The following is a 14,935-nucleotide window of genomic DNA, read 5'->3' on the forward strand; positions in this document are numbered from 1 at the left end:
TTAAATTGGCCTTGGCAACGAGCCTGGACAGTTTAAGTGGGAAGTTTGACTGAAACAGTCATACCACTGCAAACTCGGTACGTTTCAAACTCAAGAATGATTTGTTTAAATGTTTTGGGGTTTTTTTGCGTGGCACTACCAGAAAGTGTGGTGCGATGGTATTTGGAAAAAGGTGAAGGAACGGGACATCACAATCCTCCCTTGGAGCGATATACTGTAGGTTAAGTCGCAGTTTGTCAGAGAATGGGGCAAAAAACCCCAGATTAGATTAAAGTGGGAGATTTCCAGCTGTTTCCCTAAGGGATGGATGTGTTGTTGCGCTCCGTCACCAGCTAATCAAAAATAGAACCACCTGATACTTTGTTCACCTCCTGCCATCACAGCCCTCATCCTTACTGTGTGTGTGTGTGTGTGTGTGTGTGTGTGTGTGTGTGTGTGTGTGCGTGTGCCATGCTGGTGGTGGGGTATGCTGGCTCTAACAACAGGCCCAGTCAGGCTGCTCCCAGGTGGCCGGCTGCCCTCAACCACAGACTCTGCTACCCCACCAGATCGTTCCAGAGCCTGCATCACTGCCACCACCTCCTCCTCCTCTTTTCCCTCTCCTCTCTTCTCATCTTTTCTCCTCTGCTTGTTTCTCTTCTTTTCCCCTCCGTTGCTTTCATCCCACTCATTCTCTATTTTGCTCTTTGAGCCCCTAATTCCTCTCCACCTCACCTTCTCTTTCCTTCTCCTTTTTCTCCTTATCCTTTCTTTCTTACCCATCTTCTCTTCTTTCTCTCTCTCTCTCCTCCTCTGTTTGATCCCATGTACCACACCAAATCCCTCACCAACACATATATAGTTATCCTTTTCTAGTTATAAGCTATATAAAAAATGTCAGCTCTTAAAGCAAGGCTACACATAGACGCATATTAGATCTCACTAATGGAGAAAAAAATATTATAAGTATTATGACAATGTCTATGCTGTTCAGTGAAGTGAATGAATCAATTACTGAAAATAATTAACAGCAGTGATAGCACCCTACCCCTTGTCTGAAAAGATGTATACCCGTGCATCTCTTCTTTTTCTGAATAATATTATCATAGCGGTTAAATGCGATAATGGAAAGCTACCAGACCACTATGTAATCAGTGTAGTTTGTGTGTTTGGGTTCCCACTCCTGTTGGAGGTGTTTCTCCTTCCTGCTGTTTATCGCTGATCTAGACTTCCTGTTTCCTGCGTCCGCTCAGTCTAAAGTCGAAAGTGAACAAAAAAAAAAGCTTGACAAGCATTATTGTTCAGGGTAATTGTGTCCATTGTGTTATTATTATTAGTTACTTAGTAGTTCTCAAAGCTAATTTGTCTGTAAGTTAAAATGTCTTTTCAAGCTTTTATGTTCTCCGCCGCCAGAATGATCAGTGGTATTGAAGATGTGCAAAATAATTCCTCTGGATACTTAATATCAGATCAAGCAGGTTTTCCCAGAGGCGCCCGATTGGATGCTCTTGTTTTCTGATCACATATGCGAGACCGGAGCGGTTTAACAGACGCCTCTGGTTTTAATACAGACGCAGTTTGTTTTGGGAAACTCTCCTGTCTGTTTATACCCCGCCAAGTCTCTACTCTGAGCTACTGAGCCGAGATAAATGGTTCCAGCATCCACGATTCATAAACACATTACAGCTGCAGGACACACATTATAGGACGGGAGAGAAGAGATGCCTCGAATTATGAGGATTATGAGTGGGTCAGGGGTCTGGAGCACCTCAGCCTTACAAGTGCAGGGAGACGTTTCTCGTCTTGCTCAAGGGCAGTACAGCAGGGGTGTCTGGATGGATGGAACATGTGATTTGACAGTTATAAGATGTCATCTATACTATTCTGACATGAGAGAAGTGCTTCAGTAGAGTCATTAAGTCAGGTCGGTCAAATGTGAGTTGACTTTTCTTAAAATAATGCAATTAAAGTTCTCCTTCAAACCACTGAAATATCATTGCCCTGGAGGAGGGAGTTCCCAGAGCTGGCTGGACTAATTTCTAATAGGCTGTGGCGTCCGTATTAGGAACAGGTGGCATTCCTCGACACAATCTGAATCAGAATGAGCATTCATCGTGGCGGCCTTATCAATTCAGGGCTGGATGAGTTTCACGGCAATACAACTTTCTTGCTGTGTGTGTGTGTGTGTGTGTGTGTGTGTGTGTGTGTGTGTGTGTGTGTGTGTGCGTGTGCGCACGCGACTGGGCCCTTTGTTCTGGAACAATGTGAGGGGTCGAAAGTGACTGGGTTCGCCCCTGCGAGGTGGCAGATGGCTGATGGGAGAGGCAGACACAAGTGGACCGCCCTCTCTTACATTCACCATTCATGCCCCACATCCTCCACCCACTACACAAGCCTGTTGGCCCGTAGGGTGTTTGGGATAGTGGCCACTGATTGGCTGAGAGCCAGGTCATTCAACTTGTAGTTCGTGAATATTTGGGATGCAGGACTACATGCAGTGTCATAGGGACACAGGTAATCACAGGTTCAGTTCCAGTCTGTGGCATCTAACTTAATTTGGTTATATTTTAGTCTGTCTCTGCCTTTCTCTCTCTCCCCTTTATCCATATTATATAAATATTATCTTTTCTTTGTGCGTCTATTTATTTGTGTCAAATGGCACCCAAATATCAGTCATCATATTTTTCTTGCAAATCTCATAAAAGTAAAAAATGGCATTATATCGATGCTTTCATTATTGAAGAGAATAAACAGTTCTTCTGCTCCCCTGGCCTTCCAGCTGTCGCAGTTTTCTTTCCACCCTCCGCATCTTGGTTTAATGAAAGGGTCAGAGGTCACCGATCTGTTTGGGGTCAGTGGTGCGTTGTGTTGCCATGGGGACCGTCCGCCTCCTCTCCCAGTGACCCCCAGGATGGGTTGGGTGTGTCCCTCCTCTGTGGGAGCACTCTGAATTGCAAGTCCCTGGCAACCCCTGACCTCTGGTCAGCTGAAGAGCGTCCCAGAGTTTGGTATGATGCTTATGAAGCTGCTACTCAACATGTATGTACAACATGTTCTTGGTTAAGGCTAAACCGAAGGAAATGTGGTGTGTGTAATATCTTCTGGTTTTTGGTTTTATGGGGCTTTTCTGCGTTTCTCTCTCTCTTCCCCATAGTGTCCTTCACTGTTGTGCAGTTGCTGAAAGCCCGAATTTGATGAAATTGCCTGAAGTGGTGCCTAAAATAACATTGTGTGATGACTTAAGCTTAATCGCCCATGAGAGAAGACCCCCAAAAGAAAAGAGGAAAATAAATAAATAAATAAATAAAACGGGGAGAAAATTGCTTGAAATTCCACTGAACCAAAATAAACAGGAGACAGCACAAAGTGGTTTAAAATGGGCCCCTTCAGCAGCACGATGTCATAGAACAGTTCTGGGGCAAGGGGGGTGGGGGTTTTGGGTGGGGGTGGGGGGGTCGATTTGGGGTTTTGGGGGTAGGATAGAGGGTGTTTAGATTGTGGGTATGGGTTGGAAAAGGGGGTTGGTGAGTAGAGGGGTGGGGGGGGTCGCCGACCACAGTGCACTCACAAAAGCCAAGTCTGTGTGGAACTCACTTACTGAAGCCCCTCCCTCCTCTGTTCCCCCAACAGATGAGAGAGAGAGAGAGAGAGAAAGAGAGGGAGAGAGAGAGAGAGAGAGAGAGAGAGAGATGCTCTGTCCCGAGGAGCTCCCATACAACACCAGACTGCTGAGGAGCATGCAAAGGAGTAAAAGGCACTACAACTGGTAAGTGTGTGCTTAAAATATGTTTGTGCTTTATTCCACACCTCCCTTCCAACCTTTCAGTCTCGTTGTGATGATGTCATTTTCCTGTGTTGTCTTCCAGATCAGAATGGGAAACACAGACAGCCAGCACAGCAACTTTATGGCTCCTGGCAAGTCCTGCTCTCTCAGGTTCCCCTCCAAGAGAGCCGAGGTGCCGTCTCCTCACAGCTGGTGGAGAGGCAGCGAGGGGAGCCGGCCTGGGGGGAGGTGCTTCCTACCCCAACAGAGGAGCAGTCAGCCTTACAGCTCCTGGCACTACCAGCAACTCCCCAAGGTGGGTAGCGGAGAGCCCAGCGTCCAGCTGAGAGAGGAGTCTGTGCCGAACTGTGTCAGGTCTCAGGTCAGCTTCAAGAGTGTAAATAAGCACTATGGCTACATGAAGAGCAACGCGGAGGGTAATGGTATTGGCGCATGCGGTAGACTGAACCCGGATCGGCCATTGGAGAGCCGTAGAAGCCCCAAGGTGCTGCTCAGTAAGGATGGCAGCATGAGGGTTGAGTTTACCAGCGGCAGGGTGGTCCCTGCTGAGTCCCAGGGCCCAGCTGCCCGCCACCCCACCTCAGGAGGCCCAGAACCCTCGCTACGCAACAGCAAGGGCAGCTCGCTGAGCTCAGAGGGCTCTTGGTACGATGCACCCTGGGGCAACGCCACCGAGCTGGTCGACAACGTCTTCACCTGCAGGCAGAACGCGGACAACTGCAGCGGCTACACCACCTTCTCCTCCACGCGCACCGACGAGACCAGCGGGGGGTATGCCAGTAGCGGGTACAACACCTTCTCCTCAGCCCAGATGGAGGACATCTCACCTGGATTCGCCACCGGTCTCCTCTTCCCTACCGTTGACACCAACAGTGGCGGCGAGTTTATTAACGGAGGCGTTGCAGGATACACCACCTGTTACTCCGGTCGCACGGAGGACAGTGGCATCAGGGACTCTGTGATTGTTCGGCCCGAGCTCAGGGAGTCGGGTCTGGGGTCACTCCCCTCCCTGTCCCTGTCGGACCTGTACTCCAGCACTGCGGCTGCCTTCCCTCCCTCTGCCCAGATCCAGGACGCCTCTGCTCAGCCTCGGAGGAGCTCGCCCTCCTTCCCCTTAGTCTCGGAGCCGCTGGATGTTGTCATCCAGGAAGAGATCTCTGTAGGAGAAGAGCAGACTTACTCCTCTGTTACCCTTCCCTGCCACAGGGCAGAGTCTGGCGTCGTCGCCGCCAGCAACAGCCGGAAGGATTTCCTGAAGAGCCGCATCAGACGCTTGAGTGACTGGACAGGAAGTCTGAGCAAGAAGAAGAGGAGGATGCAGGTAAATTACAATAATTTAGTCTTTCTATGTCTGTGTATCTCTACATGTCTGTTTGCCTGTCTAGATATCCCTATATCGCCCTGTCTGTCTGACCATCAGCACGTTGCTTGTCTTTCTATTTGTTTTTATTTGTATATTTATTTTAATGTTTCTCTTTTTTGTTGTTTTGCTTTTTGTTTGTCTTAGTCCTGGGAAGCAGTGTTTGAATAATATGTTTAATACTAATTGCAGTGGCACTAGTTGTAGTATCTGTTTTGCAGCAGTGGTACAGTAGAGGCAGTATTAAGCGTATTTATTAATGATAGCATGAGTAGAAGTTCTGCTAGATGGTGGTATAGTCAGAACATCAATTCTATCCCAGCTACCTCTCATTATACTTAGAAATGGTCTGAAATTACTTTCAGCACAAGTGTCCTATTTAAAAGTTAACGCCATATCCTGTTTACTATTACCACTCTGAGGTCATATCCTGAACACAACATGAACAATAACACGGACATACTGATAGCAGCTGGGATGCATTGGGAGTCAACAGTTAATCAGTTTCAGTGTCTATAGGTAATATTCTACATAGACTTTGTATTTTGCTACACAGGGGCTCTTGGGATCACAATATGAAAAAGCAGATGAAGAGCTTAACATCTATTGTCACCTTTTGAGCACGGAGAACCAAATGAGCAGAAATTCAGAAAATGCATTGGTCTCCAACAATGGAATCATACAAGAGTCTAGACAAAGCCAAAGCAAGTTGGAGTCAGTTCAGTGTGATGAATGTTTTAGTTGGTTTGTTCTTCTTCTTTTTGTCATGTCCACAAAACAGTCAGTTACATGGCTTGACTAGATGTGGTTCAGCCACAGCTGAACACATTGCTGTCCCTTCTCATTAGAGGATACAGAGTTCGTTTTTCCACATGCAGATTCCTCTCACGCTGTGTGGATGTTGAAGCATGCACCGCGTCAGGGACAACAGAGAACAGCGGGTGTTGGTTTAATGACTGTTATTTGACTCGACCGTACTGTGACAAGTCGGCCGACCTCCTGCGCTGTCACGGCTGTAAGAGGAGCCCTCTTGTCTTTCTCTTGCTCAGGGAAGTGCTTGTTGATTACCTTTTTAATAATGGATTTAAGGTTACCGGGTCACTTAATCTGGGACATCTGTCCTGATTGAGTGCTTTGTTCTGGTTCCCTGGGAGAATGGAGGGATGAGGAAGGAGGAGGGGTGGGTATGTAGACTCAGAGTATTTGAAGTCTGCCGTTGAAGAATCTTCCCAAACAAAATCAGTGACACAAAACACAAAGTCGTCAAGATTTTAACCAGAATCTGATTCTCAATGTTTAAAAAAAGCAGAAAATCAAGTGGCTATTCTTTATGATCTGACTTGTTTGATATGGCTCTTTGTATAAGATTGTTGTATTGTGGAATACTCTATCACTATTTTAAGCCTGGATTCTGACCAATATACACTCCAGAATTGGTATCAGTCCATCCATAGTTTCTGTTGTTAAATTTTTGAATGTTTCAAGAATTAAACGGAACCATTCCTCTGCAACTCCCTAGGAACCATATGGCAGTGAGTCTGGTGATGTCTTCAGAAACGGATTGGACCCGGGTCTTAGTAACTCCAGCACACTGTGGTCCTGCAACCCCCTCCACGTCCAGAACCTTACCCAAAACCTTCTCCAGGTCCCGTCGGTCCGCTGTGGGTCCTCTGGGAGTGCAACGTCCCATCAAACGCCCTACGGCGATGCCCTGCAGCAGAACATCTATGAGAACTTTATGCAGGAGCTGGAGATGGGCCACAGCAGGGCGGAGGTGGCTGAGCCCTCGGAGGGTGAGGGCGAGGAGGGTGGGGAGGAGAGCAGCAGTGGGTCGCTGGGCTGCTCCCTAGAGCAGCTTGACCTCCTGTTTGAGAAGGAGCAGGGTGTGGTCCGCAGGGCGGGCTGGCTGTCCTTCAAAGCCCTTATCACCGTGAACAAGGACAGGAAGCTGGAGATGGTTTCCCGTCGCAAGTGGAGACACTACTGGGTGACACTCAAAGGTAGGGATACGACCGTCACTATTTCATGGAACAGAGGCAGGAGATTGGGGTGATATGATTCACAATAAACGTCTTAAATACCTAACGTTGACCTTTGACCCCTCAGGTTGCACGCTGCTCTTTTACGAGACCTTAGGGAAGAGCACAATGGAGCAAGAGGGATCGCCAGGCTATGCCTTGTTGGCCGAGGACAGCATCGTCCAGGCCGTCCCAGAACACCCCAAGAAGGAGAATGTCTTCTGTCTGAGCAACTCCTGCGGAGATGTCTACCTCTTCCAGGTGAGAAAGAAGAACTAGAGCAGGAGGAGGATCACAATCACATTGTTGTTCTAGAACAGCAACAATTTCACCAAGTACTGTCAATCCTCCCTTGAAGTCAGTGAAATGAGCCGGTGTCGTGGTTGGTAAGAATAAAAACCCACATCCTCTCCATGTCAAATGGCCCCCCACCCCTTTTCAGGATCAGGCGCAAGGTTTTATAAGAGAGTATATGGTAAACGATTTAAACGCATCTAGCCGTCATTAACATTAGCTTGTGTTTTTGACCGATCACGGTGGGTGTAATAACATGTTGAATGATACAAGTGTACATTTGATTTATTGTCATAATTAGTATCGAAAACAACCAACCAATCACAGACCACATCATCAACTCGAACGCCACACCCACAGTCAGAAGTTGTTTACAGGAAAGCCACAAATCAAATCTAGCCGCTTCTGTACCATTCTAGTATCTTCTAGTTCTTAAAAAACACACTAAATGTAAATGAAGACCATGATTGACAATTACCAGAATAAATGTTGAATAAATCATAAATCATGTCAGTCTATCTTATCCCAATATTTACATTTGTAACCTTGTAACCTAAGCAATACCCACAATGCCCAGTGTAGGTCATCTAACCCTACTCTTTGTAGTAGGACTGAGTATGACTCACTGTTCTGTGTCTGTTCCGTCCATTTTTAACTGTAATGCTCTTGTTTTTTTCTCCTTCACCATCTACGCTTTTTCTCCCGAGAGTAATCAGCATGAGCCGTGCATGCTTTCAGAATAGTGTGAATGAATTTTAAGAACGACCTCTGAGGCTTGCGGTCGTTCTCTCCTGCCCGGCCCCTCAGGCCCATACCACAAGTATGTGCCTGGCTCTGGCACATTTTGTTTGGCCGTAGCGCTCGGTAATGACTATGTTGGTGCTGGGTATATCTGGTCGTTGTGCTATCATTGTCCCAGCCTCCTCTACGGGGTTAGGAACACAAAACTATGTAAAAAATGTTCTTTGTATAGTGGATTTAGTCAGACGGTTGGATAGTTTTACAGCTTTTATTTTGGCTAAAGACCGCACTTAGATTACTTTAAAACTTAGATGACTTAAAACCTTAAAACGTAATGGTTCGTGTATTATATTAATTTATTATCATATCATATATTATCATATGCGCTCATATTATATATGAGCGTATATTTACCGAAGAAATGGGTTAGCAGAACGGCATTTCGAGAAAATTCACCATTCTGACTTGCACAACACTGTTACGCACAGAAGTCAAAGGTCGGAGCCATAGTGCCCTGATAGTAAATCTAACAAAGATTCCCGATACACAAGAATAATTGTGACTCTTAGACCCATGATCTGCACGTTGAGGAGGGAAACACTTCTCTCCGCACGCCGGCGTCAAAGCTCATTTATTCTGTCAATGGTGCCCCTTCAATCAAGCCCCAGAGAATGTTTACCAGACACACAAATCACCGCGCTCACCCATCTGCCCGGTATCCCCATGGCAACCTGTTGTCTTGTTCTTTGGTGTTTGTTGGAGGGGTAGTGATGAATGTCCCTAGGTGTTGAAGGCTTTTTGTCTGGGATGTGGACACGGCCCTCTAATGACAATTGCAACATCCTCCCTCTTCTCGCAACAAATGTTCGCCTCCGCCCGATGAGATCTCAAAAATGGGCAGGTGGGGTAAATCGCGCAATTTTAAATTCAACTCAGTAGATTTTAATTGGAACTTTCTTGAAGTGCTGATTTGATTCCGCCGCGACTCTAAATGTAAGCCTCCTCCACGGGGACGTTTAGAATTCGGCGTTGAGTTTCACACTGTGTCGAAGTACCTCTTTACTACCGGTTTAGACCGGCAGTGTGAACGGATCTGTCCGGTAAGTTGGCTGCCTGGGAATGCCTTTTAGGCCAGCTGTGGTGTAAAAGGTTTCCACCCAATCCGTGATCAAAGACCCCAATGGCCCGTAGTTCCTGTTGGAGCATGTAAGGACACAGCATGTATAACCTTTGTGTTACACACAGCGTTTTCAACTCAATGATAGGGTAAGATATGGATATGGTAGGATATAGGGTAAGATAAGATATTTGAATGCAGAGTCGATAGTAGGAAAGACAGTAAGATTATGGTCCTTCTAGACTTTTACGATTTGATTTTATGATACTATACACTGCCATACAGGTTATTTTGTTCCGGCGTGAATGGTGTCCAAATGGGATGGCCAACCAGCATTTGTCTGGTGTGGATTGCCTCAATCCCAGTTGCAGAGCAGAACAAAATAACAAGTACCAACCGTTAAGACGATGTGACAGGGGCTGCCCAGTGTCAGAAAGGGATTTAGTGCCTTGCTGAAGGACATTACGTTAGGTCAGTCACTTGCTGTTACCAGACTGGATTTCAACCACTTCCTCCCAGACCAGCTTCCCTACTCAGTATACTGCAACCAAGGCTCAATCCCAGACATTTGCTGACCTGCGAACAGGCGTATGTTGATGCAGTGCTACTGTATCTCTATATCTTGTGGTCCTCCTCTCCTCCTCCTCCTCCTCCTCCCCTCCTCCAGGCCGCCAACCAGACGGACCTGGAGAACTGGGTGAGGTCGATCCATTCGGCCAGCGCCTCGCTCCTGGCCAAGCGGCAGGGCAAGGAGGACACGCTGCGCTTCCTCCGCAGCCACACCCGCTCCCTGCTGCAGAAGATTGACATGGATGGCAAGATGAAGAAAATGGCCGAGCTGCAGCTCTCCGTCATCAGGGATCAGAAGAACAGGAAGGCTGTGGAGAGCCAGGTGAGGAGACGGGGGGGGGGGGGGGGGGGGCTTTTCCATGCCCTCCCTCTGACTTATGTCTGTCACGATTCTCCTTTATTGGGATTTTTCCTTTGTAAGTAATGGGTAGAGCATGGCACTAACACTTCCAGCTTTAATGGCACAGTTCCTTATAAGCGAACAGGTAGGTGATGCACTGAAATTAGTTAGTTAGGGGTTCAATTCCCCGTGTGGATCTGCAGGTAAAATCCAACACCAACAGTATGTTATGGATTCCGTTTTTCTGGGGCTTCATATGCTTACAAATGCACAGCAATGCTTCTCAATTGGTCCTGGTTGTCCTGCATTAATACTGGTGAATCAGAACCTTGTCCCCCTGCAATGACTGAGAAAAATAGATGAAAACACTCAGTCATGGCCTCATTGCTGCTAGGTGGGTTGCACGCTATCTGGGCCTCCTGGGAAAACTGAACTCTAGTGTTTTAAAACCGTTATGTAACCAACACAGACGGTCCCGAGCCCTAATGTCTTGGTGGCACACACTGGAGCAAACTATCTTGATGTTTTAGGCTGACACCGTTCCGTGAGCATCGTGCTGTCCTCTCCCGAGGCCCGGTCCATCCAATGGGACGGGGGCTGTTATGTCATAAACCAAATGTTGGGGTGATGAAATAAACGTGTAAGCCCAAGCAAGTTTGTGACTCACAGACACACACACACACACACACACACACACACACACACACAGATCCACACATCCTCTCACACCCATTTTCATCACACACACTGGCGATGAAATCCGAGCAATGTGTTTCACTAAAGAAGCAAATTGTTCCATTATTTACAAAATAAATGCTTCCAAGACCAGTGTACAGGGATACAGTATCACTTAAAAAAATCCATGAAATATTCCATCAGCAGAATTCTGTTTCAATGACATATTTTCTGTTCACAGTAACAGAACACAGGGAATGGACGAAAAATGCCCTAAATATAAGTGGACGCCCCCATTTCGTTATGTGGTTACGGGAGTTTCCACGGCTAGTTAGCAGCGGGCGTGAACCCATCACTTCACTTTCTGGGTATTCTCATGGCTCTCGGCATCCTTTGATCCCGTCTTACCTCAGAACGCTGAAACTGATCCCAGAACTGCTGTTTGAAGTAACCTTCGCTGACCTTCTCTGCATTACTGCCTTATATCCCCAACTGCAATTCAATTATTCTTCTACCCTGGCACAGAGGAGGGGAAAGTGTGTATGTGTGTGTGTGTGTGTGTGTGTGTGTGTGTGTGTGTGTGTGTGTGTGTGTGTGTGTGTGTGTGTGTGTGTGTGTGTGTGTGTGTGTGTGTGTGTGTGTGTGTGTGTGTGTGTGTGTGTGTGTGATCCTTTGCTCTCTCACCACCAGTGATATCAGATAAGGCCAATTGGTGATACTCACCAAGGACAACTAAGCCAAACCAAACCCTCTCTGTAGGACAGGGGAGACGTACGTTTCCATCTATTGATTCACTTTATTGTTTTCAAATCAAAGCAGAATGTAGTATATTGTAGATAAAGATGAGTTATAATAAGTGTGTTTCAAAAGAGGACAAATATAATACACCGCGTTCCAAATTATTATGCAAATTATATTTTTATGCAAATGACGGTCAGTATAATTTTCAAGTCATCAACCATTAGGGTATAATTTGAATGTTATTGAACAAACCTCCCAATGATAACAGTATTTTTTTGAAAAAATAAAAAACTCAAAATGGACTGTTCTAAATTATTATGCACAACAGAGTTTCAAAACATTTTTTAGGTTGCAAAGAACTGAAAATGGTCATTTGTTGAATTTGCAGCATTAGGAGGTCATATTTACTGAAATCAATAACATCTGAACAGGCCAAGTTACATGTTAACATAGGACCCCTTCTTTGATATCACCTTCACAATTCTTGCATCCATTGAACTTGTGAGTTTTTGGAGAGTTTCTGCTTGAATTTCTTTGCAGGATGTCAGAATAGCCTCCCAGAGCTGCCATTTTGATGCGAACTGCCTCCCACCCTTAGATATTTTACTTGAGGATGCTCTAAAGGTTCTCAATAGGGTTGAGGTCAGGGGAGGATGGGGGCCACACCATGAGTTTCTCTCCTTTTATGCCCATAGCAGCCAATGACACAGAGGTATTCTTTGCAGCATGAGATGGTGCATTGTCATGCATGAAGATGATTTTGCTACGGAAGGCACAGTTCTTCTTTTTGTTCCATGGAAGAAAGTAGTCAGTCTGAAACTCTATATACTTTGCGTAGATCATTTTCACACCTTCAGGGCCCCTAAAAGGGCCTACCAGCCCTCTCTCCATGATTCCGGCCCAAAACATGACTCTTCCACCTCCTTGCTGACGTCGCAGCCTTGTTGGGACATGGTGGCCATCCACCAACCATCCACTACTCCATCCATCTGGACCATCCAGGGTTGCACGGCACTCATCAGTAAACTGTTTGAAAATTAGTCTTGATGTATTTCTGGGCCCATTACAACCATTTCTGCTTGTGAGCATTGGTAAGGGGTGGCCGAATAGTAGGCTTATGCACAACTGCAAGCCTCTGGAGGATCCTAGACCTTGAGGTTTGCGGGACTCAAGAGGCACCAGCAGCTTCAAATACCTGTTTGCTGCTTTGTAATGGAATTTTACCAGCTGCTCTCTTAATCCGATGAATTTGTCTGGCAGAAACCTTCCTCATTATGCCTTTATCTGCACGAACCCGTCTGTGCTGTAAATCAGCCACAAATTCACAGTACGATGATCACGCTTAAGTTTTTGTGAAATATCTAATGTTTTCATACCTTGTCCAAGGCATTGCACTATTTGACGCTTTTTTCGGCAGCAGAGAGATCCTTTTTCTTTCCCATATTGCTTGAAACCTGTGGTCTGCTTAATAATGTGGAACGTCCTTCTTAAGTAGTTTTCCTTTAATTGGGCTCACCTGGCAAACTAATTATCACAGGTGTCTGAGATTGATTTCAGTGATCCAAAGAGCCCTGAAACACAATACCATCCATAAGTTTAATTGAAAAACAAAAAATGTAATGTTTATGTTTATGCTTAAATCCAATTTGCATAATAATTTGGAACGCGGTGTAGTTGCTGCATGGACTTGGAAGATCCAGTGGTTCAGACACCATATGTGATATTTACCTTTAGTAATGATGTGCAGTATAATACTGTGTATTGTATACTGTGTGTGTGTGTGTGTGTGTGTGCGTGTGCGCGCGTGCGCATCACCAGATCCAGCAGTGGGAGCAGAACCTGGAGAAACTGAACGTAGACCTGTTCCGACTCCGCTGCTACCAGGCCAGCCTGCAGGGCAGCGAGCTCCCCAACCCCAAGAGCCTCCTTGCGGTGGCTGGCCGGCCCTCCAAGGCTGCGCTGGGACGCCTGGGGGTCTTCTCCGTGTCCTCCTTCCACGCATTGGTACGGACCCCCTTCACCACCGCAACCAAACAAATGGAACTATTGTCTCTGTCTCTCTCACTAGCTCGCTCACTCACATACACACTCACACTTGCACAATATTAAATGTGCAATAACACTGTACAAACTGTAATCATTTAGTAAATATTTCGCAATAATCTATGGTGATGATTTATAATTCATACCCTATATAGCCGCTAACATATCCTGTGTATAGCATTGCATGTATATTCTGTATGTTTTTATATACACTACTCACAAAAAGTTAGGGATATTTGGCTTTCGGGTGAAATTGATATTATATCAATACAGTGATATTATATCATGAAAGTAGGGCATTTAAGTAGAAGCATGCAATGGTGATTTCCTCATTTCAAACAATTTATTGAAACAAAAGCCAACAACAGTGGTAGGTATACCACAACAAAAAATGTCAATGTCTCAATAACTTGTCATGTGCCCTTGAGCATCAATTACAGCTTGACAATGACGTCTCATGCGTCTCATGTTCACAAGTCGACTTATTGTCTGCTGAGGCATGGCACGCCACTCTTCTTGAAGGGCGGCCCTCAGGTCATTGAGGTTCTGGGGCACAGAGTTACGAGCCTCTACACGGCGACTCGGCTGATCCCAAAGGTTTTCTATGGGATTCAGGTCCGGAGAAAGTGCAGGCCACTCCATTTGAGGTACCCCAGTCTCCAGCAGCCGTTCCCTAATGATGCGACCTCGATGAGCTGGAGCATTGTCGTCCTTGAAGATGAAATTAGGCCTGTGTTGTTCATGCAGGGGCACAATGACTGGATTAATGTTGTTATTCAGGTAGTATGGGCTTGTCACTGTACCATTCACAAAGTGTAGGGCAGTTCTGTATTGACTAGACACATCTGCCCACACTGTAAGACCACCACCACCAAAGGCTCGTCTGGTGACAAAAGTGGCTGATGCATAGTGCTCTCCTTGACGTCTCCAACATCATTGGCGGCCATCATTTCTGCTCAATGTGAATCGACTTTCATGAGACAACAGCACTGATGCCACTGGTTCCTCGTCCAGCGTCAATGCTCCCTGGCCCATGCAAGACAATGATGCCTGTGCCTGGTGGTGTGGTCAGGTACCCTTGCAGGTCGTCTAGCACGCAGATGTAAACGGTTTTGAATTATCTGACGTGACACCTGGGTGCCTCTCACCTCCCTTAAATGTGCCCGGAGTTGAGTGGCATTCATCATCCGGTTCCGCAGGGCACTGTTCACAATGAAGTGGTCATCAGTGTGGGATGTGGCCAAAGGACGTCCACTTCTATGCCTTTCTGTGA

General features: G+C 46.3%; 1 protein-coding gene across 1 annotated transcript in view; it reads left to right on the forward strand.

The window, feature by feature from the left end:
- Positions 1-3,624: 3,624 nt before the first annotated feature.
- The window catches only part of tiam2b (TIAM Rac1 associated GEF 2b), a 29,942-nt gene continuing 18,631 nt past the window's right edge, over positions 3,625-14,935 (forward strand). Inside the window, exons 1-6 of the mRNA XM_079996600.1 lie at positions 3,625-3,745; positions 3,846-5,084; positions 6,643-7,123; positions 7,230-7,402; positions 9,961-10,185; positions 13,438-13,623. Of these exons, the coding sequence (XP_079852726.1) occupies positions 3,852-5,084; positions 6,643-7,123; positions 7,230-7,402; positions 9,961-10,185; positions 13,438-13,623 (2,298 nt within the window). The 5' untranslated portion in view covers positions 3,625-3,745; positions 3,846-3,851. The remainder of the gene's footprint in view (positions 3,746-3,845; positions 5,085-6,642; positions 7,124-7,229; positions 7,403-9,960; positions 10,186-13,437; positions 13,624-14,935) is intronic.

Source organism: Zeus faber (genome assembly GCF_960531495.2).
Source record: "Zeus faber genome assembly, chromosome: 2".
In the NCBI taxonomy this organism is placed as follows: Eukaryota; Metazoa; Chordata; class Actinopteri; order Zeiformes; family Zeidae; genus Zeus; species Zeus faber.